We start from the raw sequence: 10017 nt of genomic DNA on the forward strand, positions 1-10017 counted from the left end.
TGATATGCTTTGCCTTGTTAGGGGACAAAAGTGCTAAAAGCAACAAGAAACAACATGAAAAAGAATAGGCAGGGACAATGTTTCATATACTGTAAGATTTGTTGCTGTATTCTCAGGAAGGAAGGGCTTTTCTGGATGTAAGAAAATATCCAAAGAGACTGAAATAGGTTATTTCATTCCCAAGTATTACTTTGAGAGGTGACAGGCCAGTTCATCAGCTCCTTCCTGTTTATATACTGCATATTTTATTTGAGACTAAAATACATTAATAGTATATTTTGTGGTCACCTTTATAACATACAATGCAGAAGCCACCAATGTTTCTCTTATAGCAACAGTTAGTCACTCCACAGTGTTCATTTTTAAGCATCCAAAGCATACCGTTTCCAGTGCTTGTTGTTCTGTGCTTTCAAGTAAATTCTGACTCATGGTGACCCTGTCATAGGATTTTCCTGGCAGGTTTTATTCAGAGGAGGTTTGCCTTTGCCTTCCTCAGAGGCTGAGAGAGTATCATTTCCCCTAAGGTCACCCAGTAGGTTTCCATGGCTGAGTGGGGATTTGAATCCTGGTCTCACAGAATTGTAGTCCAGTGCCCAAACCACTACACCAGACTAGCTCTCAGGTTTTACATTCCAGTTTTACATTACTGAAAAAAAATTGACTTCTAATTCAATATTAAGAAGAAGCTAGATCAAACCAAAGGCCTAAATAGTCCAAAATTCTTGAGTCACTCTGGCCAACTAATGGTTTGTGGGAAATCCTCAAACAGGATTTGAGCAACATATACCCTTCTGTTGTTGTTTTCCAGCAACTGATACTGAAAGGCATATTGCCTGATACTTTTATAATTATTAAGAGCAGTGTATATTAAAGCTATATGTATTGGTTTGGATAGTTAATTTCAGCGTATAGTGTGCTAAAATTGTGGTGTATTAGGTTATTCAAATAATTTATGGAAGCAAACAATAATGGCATGTGGGAAGATTTCTATACTCAGTGATAAATTCAGTCACAATGTGTTTTTATTTATAGATCAGTTCAGATAAGTACAAAATGTATTATAAGTAAACTCTGAATGTCCCCATAACCTAGAACTGCCTGTACTGCGAAAGAGCTTGGAAAGAGTACTTTTTTGGTCTATAGTTCCCAGAATGCCCCAGCCTAGTATGGTTCTGGGCCATACTGGTTGCAAGATTTAGGACATTTAGTCCCAACAATAACTTTTACACTCCTTTATGTGTGATGAAAGAATCCCTATGATCACAGGCTCTTCTCATAGAGTGTCTTTCCTTGTGTTAAAAAAATGTTAGAGAAAAGAAAATGATGTGTCACGCAATAGCAATAGTAATTGCATTTACATTTTTATACTTTTTTTTCAGTGAGCTCAGAACCCTCTAAGCGGTTTATAATCTGTAAGCCAATTGCCCCCAATAAACTGGGTACTCATTTTATTGACCCACGAAAGGATGGAAGGCTGAATCAACCTTGGAGCCCAGGGATTGAACTCTCAATCTTGTGGCTGCAGTACTGCATTTAACCACTGTGCCACTGGGCTCCTCATAATCAACAGTGTGAATGGCCATCTCGGCCCAGTAATTCAGCTTTAAAGTCTTCACATCTTGATGCTGTGAGTGGAAGAGTGTTGTAATGATTAAGGCTATTCAAGAGATGTTGATTTTCTGTAATTCATTTTGACAAAGTTTTTTCTCTAGCCTGAGATCCTTTGTCATCTATCTACCTACAAACTCCACCGATCTGATACATTCAAATTCATGATGCTATCCTATAATGAAAATATGACAGCAAAGTGTGTGTGTGTGTGTGTGTGTGTAATTTTCCACTGTTCAAATGTATTTTTCTTTTTTCTTATTTTATTACAGCACAATCCTGCTAACTCATACAGTAGTAGAAACATGGTTAGATAGAACATTTCTTTTGTAATTTTATAGGAACTCACCTCTCTGAGCTTCGTCAATTTTTGCATTCGAACTGGTTGGACTTGTATTTGGAGGTCTTTGAATGCTGAAGTTTTGTTAGATAAGTTGCTAGATTTATTACTAATGGGGAAAAAATTATCATCTTCAGATGGTGATTTTAAAGGTGCTTTTTCTATATTACGAGGTTCTGCATGTTCCCATGAAACAGCTCGTAGTAGAGGAGGGCGGGTACCAGGTTCTGTTTTACAAGAACCCTTTGAATCCTTCAGTAGGGGAACTGGACCCTTAAACTTTGAATCCACTGTAACCATCCCTGGTCCTTGTAGAGGAGCCTTGAAAGGAGAGTCATTCTGTTTTTTAGGGAATAGCTTTCCAAGTTCATTTTCACAGATGGTTGTATTCCTATTTAGAGATACTCTACTGACATCAGTACCTGAAGGGCAGGATCTGGACGGATTTTCCATAACTTTATGTGGATCAAAGTTCTCCTTTTGTTCAGATAGCTTCTCTTTTGGGCTTTCCACATTAGTTGTGCAAGGACTCAGTCTTCCCTCAGAAATCTTTCTTTGATCATTCTCCTTTTGCTCAGTTAATCCTTTTGTAGTATTCTGAAAAAGGATGCTTATCATGAAATAATATAATATCACATGTAGTCCATTTTAAAAACTCTAGCTTCTTTTTTTAAAAAATCACCAACAGCAATGCTTTTATGATAAATGCAAAAACAAATTGCATTTATTTTTCTCCAGCCAACCTCCTATTGAAGTTTAGTGGAAGTAGCTATTTCCTAGAATTGCACATACCACCAGTTAGTGCTTAATAATGTCTAAACCAAGTGCTTAAACCAAGAAACTTTTATACTGAACCAGTGAAAGATATTGTTATAATGTGACCAAGTCTCTTCAGTTAGATATATTTATAAGTGCTTTATTGAATCTGCTTAGTAATGACAAAGAAATTATGTACACAACTAAGCTTGCTGCACACTACTCAAATGATTCATGACTTGCTCACTCCAAAATAAAGACTGGTAGTGTTCAATGGAACTAATCCCTGCATAATTTGGATGTGATATAAAGGTCAAGATGCATACATATTTTACAGACTCTTTCCTTGTTTCAATTAACTCTGTGACAAATTTGGATGCAGCACAGAAGTTTCCTAGGTAGCTTGAATAAATATATGTATATTGTCTTTTGTCGCCGAATACACACCTTGAACTTAAGCTCTTTTGCAGAAAGAGGATTATTTTGAAACTGATTTTCTAGAGCTCTTCCAATCCAACTTCAGACCTGCTTTTGGAATAGAAATAGATACCCTATACTGAGAAAGGAAGAGGAGAAGCAGGGCCATGTTGGTTTTCCTGGATTTGTCAGTGATTTTTTGATATCACAGTCCTGGTATCCTCCTAAGAGGCTATTTGAATTAAGATGTGGGGGCACTGCATTGCAATGCTTCCCCTCTTTTGTGGATGGTCTCTTCCAGAAAATTGTAATAGGTTATTATTATAATATGTTCCTCTATAACACTTATTCCATGGGTTATACAAGGCTCTCTGTTGTCCCCTGATATCCAGCTGTGCCTCATCATTTTCATCTAATAAAGATAATGGATATTCTGAATTAGTGCTTGGGCAAGGTAATGGTTTAGTTGAAAGCCAATAACCAAGACATGAGTTATCCACACAGGATAACAGGAGATAACTGTCTGTGGATGGTTCACCTCTCAGGCTGTGTGGTATTCACTTTGTAGTTTGTAGTTCAGAAGTATTCTCAGATCTGTCATTGACACTAGAGGTACAGTTGAGCCTGATGTCTTAGAGATGTGTTTTTTTTAAAAAAATCAATCTAGGCTAATGTCCCAATTTTGATCTTAATTAGACAGAGTAGACTCATGATCATTTGGTAATATCTTGTTTGGATTATTAAAATATGTTTTACACCTCATCAAATATTTCCTTCTGGAATTCTCGGGACTAGAAGAGAGGGCCATTTTAGTGTATCTCCCCGTGTGAATCTGCCTGAGCTCTGAGATTCTCAAGAGAGATCTTTCTCTCAGTCCCACTGCCTTCACAGGCTCAGCTGGAGGGAATGCAAAATAGGGCCTTTTCAGTGGCTGACCTTAGGCTCTGGAATTCCCTTCCCAGGGAGGTCACAATTCCCCCCCTCTCCCCACTTGCTGTTCTTCCATCTGGGGAAAGCCTCCCTGCTCCATAGGCTTTTAGAACGGAAAGTTTGTTTTTAAAAGGTACTTTTAAGAAGGTGCTTTATTATTTTAACTCTAATTTAATGATATTTTCTATGTTTTCAGCTATATTCTACTTGTTTTAATCTGTAACACATCTTGACTCCCAGTTTTATAAAAAAAACAACCACATGATATAAATAAAGCTGATGATAATGACAATATAAAAAGGAGGAAGGGAGTGGGATAAAAAAGGAATGTGGCAGCACCTTTAAGACTAACTGGCTTTTATTTTAGCATGAGCTTTCATCGATCTAAACCCATTTCTTTAGATGCAGTACTAAGTGATATTAAAGCCTCAGGTTTATGATGAGTGCTGATAATGATGAAAATACAACTGACTTCAGTTTTATCTTCCATGCTGAACATAAGTCCAGAACACTTGGACAGTGCTTACAGCAAATAGATTTCTGCCTATCCATGCTCATAACGCTTTTGAAAGGGCAAAGTACATGTTACGGGACAAACTTAAGGTTCCCAGCCCCACATTTCCCTTGAAAATGAATGCAGTAGCTAAGAGGGCAGTTGAAATGGATAATTTATAGGGAGAAGATAGGATGTTAAATCCTCCATCTATCTTTTAACTCTTTGTTGCAAAAGACCTTCCAGTTTATTTTTAGTTCTGGTCCTCTAGTTAGACTCTGAAACCAGATGCAAGATATTGGGGGAATATTGGTAGATGATTGCAGAACAATCAGCAAACAAAAACAGTTAAATCAGTTGACAAAATGGTTCTACCAAAGTAATATGCAGCTTCTCCTAACTCATTGTGCAATATCAGTAGTCAACCATTTAAAAATCTTAAAGTATTCTTACCTGTAGTGGAGACACTGAACCAAGAGTGGTTGCACATGTATCAGACCCTACAATATGAAAAGAATAAGTGATGAAACCATTGCTACACATATTAGTACATATGAGCCAAACAACCCACATTCATATGATATAGCTACTACAACAGACACAAAACAGAGCAATTCTAACAGAGTAACAATAATCCAGAACAAAATCAACATATCCTGGATTGTAGGACTCATATTATGGTAATATGCATCATATAATATATCATTCCAAATGCTGCAGCAATAAAGATTTCTTGAGGAGTCTTTTTTATGAAGTAGCAAGGTTAGCCTCTACCCTGGTGGAGTCACTGTACTAATGAATTTGCCTAAAGAAAGATTGTTAAAGCCTCCACCCTGTTAATATTCTGTAGGTAGGCCACACATCTCTCGCTGATGGACTTTGGAAATGATAAATTGATTTCTTTCAGATACAATATTGGTTTAGCAGATAGTTGTGTGTAATTTTTTAAATTGCTTCAATATGTTTTTGTACAGTGGCTTATTAAGATGTTTAAAAATGAGAATACATAGATCGTGGCATTCAATACCACAAAGATATGGCAATAGGCACTGTGTTAGAAGAGTGTAAAGAGTTTTTTGTGGGTCTTTCGGGCTATGTGGCCATGTTCTAGTAGAGTTTCTTTCTGACGTGAGAAAGTGAAGACAAGCAGCCACCCAAAGGGAAGGTGTTTTTACCATACATCAAAGGAGTCACAGACAGAATAGGCAAAGTGGTGAGGAAGCACAACCTTCAAATGTTTTACAAACCGACGAAGAAAATCCAGCAAATGCTTCGCTCAGCCAAGGACCAAGAGACCCTCTCACAGCCGCAGGAGTTTACCGCATACCATGCAGCTGCGGACAAGTCTACATAGGGACCACCAAACGCAGTGTGCAAACAAGAATCAAGGAACACGAGAGACACTGCAGACTGGGCCAGCCAGAAAAATCAGCAGTAGCAGAACATGCCACAAACCATCCTGGGCATAAAATACTGTTTGAAAACACTGAGGTTCTGGACCATGCCAACCACTACCACGTCAGGATGCACAGGGAAGCCATTGAAATCCATAAACATCTGGATCATTTCAACCGGAAAGAAGAAACCCTTAAAGTGAACAAAATTTGGCTACCAGTTCTGAAGAACAGCAAAATAAGGACTCAGCAAATGCAAATGGGAAACCATTCAGAGTCAGGGGCTTTCCCAGCAGATAATTGATCACCAATTAGCAGACATTAATCCTCGTTTGCATTAGCCTCCCAGGCTGAGGCCAGCCATCAACACTGAACAATACACATGCAAATCACTCCTGCATTCCCAGGCTCACACAATATATATATACCCATTTTTCCAGGCAAAGCATTCTCTGAAAATGCCAGCCACAGATGCTGGCGAAACGTCAGAAAGAAACTCTGCAAGGACATGGCCACATAGCCTGAAAGACCCACAAAAAACTACAGATGCCGGCCATGAAAACCTTTGACTTTACAGTGTAAAGAGAGTTTAGACACAGTCTTGAAACAGGTAAATCTGTTATTAGCTACTGTAATTGTTATTGCAGGCAATGGAGCCTCCTAGGTAGCTCTTCAGTAAGGCCTGCTTTCTAGCTTTCTAGAAACTTCTCACTTATTCTCAGAAATAAGATGCTGGGTTCTTTTTACTCTCACATACTGTTGCAATTCTCCCTGTTTGTTTGTGCAAGAATCCTATTAATGTACTGTTTTGGGAAAATGTGTTTATGAGATTTTTTGATGATTCCCCATGATTGTCCAACTAATGTAAGAGAATAAAATTCAGATTAAAACATGCAGCGCTAATTGATTTTACCTGTTGGACTTGAAAGAGTGAAAGAATTGCTTCGGGATGGTGCAGGTGTCTCACAGGGACTAAGCGCTGGGGATATGGCTGTATTAAATTAAGTTAAATTAAGTTAAAACATAACAGAGCACAGTTCATTTGTGAGAGTCAGTTATTGAACTTGCAGTAAGGGTGAAATTAAACCTGCAGCAGATATAAAAATAGCACCATGATGTGCGAAGAAGATGGAACAGGGAAAGAGTGAGAAGAGCAATTTAGCTATAAAGACAGGTCAAGGTGCCACATGAGGATGGATGAGGCTCTTGCCTCAGGCAGCAATGGAATAGGAGTAGCATATTAATTGTTCCCCTCCACTTTAGGAAGAGCACTGCTGCTACAAGAAGCCATCCAGAGCTTGAATGCACACCAAAGAGGAGGGAAATCCAGACGTGGCTATTTCTTGAATGTGCACCAAAGAGAGGAACACTGACTTCTCTAGCCATGGGACGAGGTATCATTGGCTATGATGCACAGCACTACTGCATAAAGAGCAGGAAGAGGGAGAAGGAGAAAGAGGAGGTGGAGAAGGAGAAGAAATTGTTAACATGACTTCATCATGATGCTGCAGGAAAAAGGGAATGCTTCAGAAGCCACACATATACTATTGCTCTGCCAGAGGCTGACTTGGAATGCCACAAAGCCATCTATTTGAATGCCCAGTTCCCTGTTCAATCCCTCAGAGCCAGGCAGTCAAGGAGCATCCAGTTTTTTAAACCTGTGGATGGGTGACACATGCACAGCCATCACAATGTACTCCTTTTCATGTAATGGTGTGTGGCAATGCCTTTGTCTAGGAGTCAACACTGAGTTCTCTTTGTCTCCTCTGTCAAATTTTCTGTGGCTCTAGGTCTAGGATGTGAAAGGGGTCCTCTGCCATTACCTCATCCTCTGGTGGGGTGAGAAGCCTAATTCTTAAGTAGGCAATGTCCAGCAATTGGCTGTGCCTCTACTGCTGCATGGGAGTGATGTAGGGGTGGTTGCCCAATGCACTGCATGTAGGAAGGCAGTGTTCTATTCTCCAGCTCAGATGGCAGGAGAAACATGTCCTGGCTGCATAAAGGTCACTATCACTTTCATGAGTGCTCTAAATCCACAAATCCTACCTACAGCTCTAGGCAGTTTCCTTTCCTTCTGTAAAAATAGGTCTTGCTTGGAGATTTTTTACACAGTTATCTTATTCAATATTTTACATGGATACCATGGACTGCTAAAAAGACAAATTAATGGGCATTAGAGTAAATCAAGCCTCACCTCTTCCTACAAGCTAAGGTGACTGAGGAGCAAAACAGATCAGCAAGAAGGGGTGGCTTGAAGCTGCCCCTTCTGAAGATGGATTGGGGCCACAGTGAACACACGCTGCAGCCAGAATTTGCCTTAAAGTTGGCCGAAAAAGAAGCTGATAAGATCAGGGCCAAACAGACATCCCTTTTATTCTGCCTTCTGTGTTGCTTCGGAACACAGTGTTTTGATGCTGCATGCTCAAATGACATCTTGAAGCCACTCAGAAGCTGGGAAGCTGCCCAGATGTGGATGGCTTCAAGACCCTCTGGTGGTGCTGTGTTTACACACCACATACTGCCAGAGCCTCTTGAAGCTGGCTCTTTTTTTGGCTGCTTCAAGGCAGATTGGGGCCATGGCATGTATGTGCCATGGTCCTAATCTGTGTTCAGAAGAGGCAGCTTTAAGCCACCCCTTCTTGCCGGTCTGTTTTGCTCCATCTGCTGCTTTTTTGGCTGGCAAAAAGTGCCCTGCTGTGCCACTGGAGCATCTTGAAGCTATCCATATCTGGGCAGCTACCCAGTTTCCAGGCAGCTTAAAGATGTAATCAGAGCAAAATGCCGCACTCCAAAGCCACCTGGTAGGTGGCATAAAAGGGCCATCTGTTCGGCCCCTAGGTTGAGACTAAAGCACTTTGGACATATCATGAGAAAAAGAGCTTACTACAAAGCCCTGGTGGCACAGTGGTTAAATGTACTGCAGCCACTCACTCAATACCAGTGAGTTCAATACCAGTGAAATGGCTCAAGTTTGACTCAGGCTTGCATCCTCCGAGGTCACTAAAATGAGTACAGTACCTAGATTGTTGGGGGCAAGTAGCTTACAGTTGTAAACAGCTTAGACACTGTTAGTTCAGTATGAAGCAGTATATAAATGAAGCTGTTTGTTTTGTTTGTTTGAAGCTTGCTAGAAAAGACTTTGCAGTGTAGAAGGCAGAAGGAAAAGAGGAAGACCCCATTACAGATGGACAGACTCAAGGAAACCACAGCCCTGAGTCTGCAAGACATGGGTAGGGCTGTTGGTGATAGGATGACTTGGAGGTTTCTTATTTATAGGGTTGCTATAAGCCAAAAACTTGATGGCAGTTAACAATTTACTCCTTAGCCAATCCAGTTCAGATGTGGCAAGTTAGAGCCCAAACTATATGAACAAGGCTACTTTAACAGCATCACATCTACCACTGCACTGGGTACAGTTATTATGAGCCTGTAATGGATATCCATAAGTAATAATCACTTCCACAAAAGAGGAGAGAAGGAGGGAGGGAGGGAGAGAGGAATGAAAATAAAATAAAAGATTCAGTGTCTTAAAGTTTAAATTTTTAAACCTTAAATTCTGTGACATGTACCTGTGGGAGACTCTGAAAGGCTGCTTCTTGATTTCCTTCCTCTGCGTGTGAGGAATCTCTCACTCACCCTCTTTGCTTCTTCTAATAATTCAAGATTCTTCTTTCTGTCTTCTTCAGATATTTTAACATCAGGGAGCTGGTCATTCACCAGGTCAATTACATGGCCTGCATTGTCTAAAAGTAAAATAATTGACATTATAATTGGTTCAACTTTTAATATTCTTAATAGTTTAACTCTGAGTCAATACTACCTTTTTGTATGTTTTTAAGTATATTCTAATCATTCTAATTTGCAAGCTATGTTGAGTACCAATCTTGGGGAAAATGTGGGGTATAAAGAAAGATCAGCATTATGATCTTATTGAAAGGGATACACTTTTTTGACTGATGCATGGATTGGAATTAAATGAATATAGTGCTAAGTATAGTCAACATTAGAACTTGAGAGTTACTTTTTGGATGAGAACTCTCGGAATTCCTTAGCAGTTTCCTAACAAATAAGAGACTTTT

At 39.6% G+C, this 10017-nt stretch overlaps 1 protein-coding gene across 4 annotated transcripts in view; it reads right to left on the reverse strand.

Moving 5' to 3' along the window:
* The window catches only part of IRAG1 (inositol 1,4,5-triphosphate receptor associated 1), a 125733-nt gene that overhangs the window by 29874 nt on the left and 85842 nt on the right, over positions 1-10017 (reverse strand). For all 4 annotated transcript variants that reach the window (XM_042461575.1, XM_042461496.1, XM_042461418.1 and 1 more), the window contains exons 12-15: positions 9508-9681; positions 6852-6929; positions 4998-5044; positions 1958-2545 (exon numbers count right to left, since the gene is read on the reverse strand). In XM_042461575.1, the coding sequence (XP_042317509.1) occupies positions 1958-2545; positions 4998-5044; positions 6852-6929; positions 9508-9681 (887 nt within the window). The remainder of the gene's footprint in view (positions 1-1957; positions 2546-4997; positions 5045-6851; positions 6930-9507; positions 9682-10017) is intronic.

Source organism: Sceloporus undulatus, chromosome 1 (assembly GCF_019175285.1).
Source record: "Sceloporus undulatus isolate JIND9_A2432 ecotype Alabama chromosome 1, SceUnd_v1.1, whole genome shotgun sequence".
In the NCBI taxonomy this organism is placed as follows: Eukaryota; Metazoa; Chordata; class Lepidosauria; order Squamata; family Phrynosomatidae; genus Sceloporus; species Sceloporus undulatus.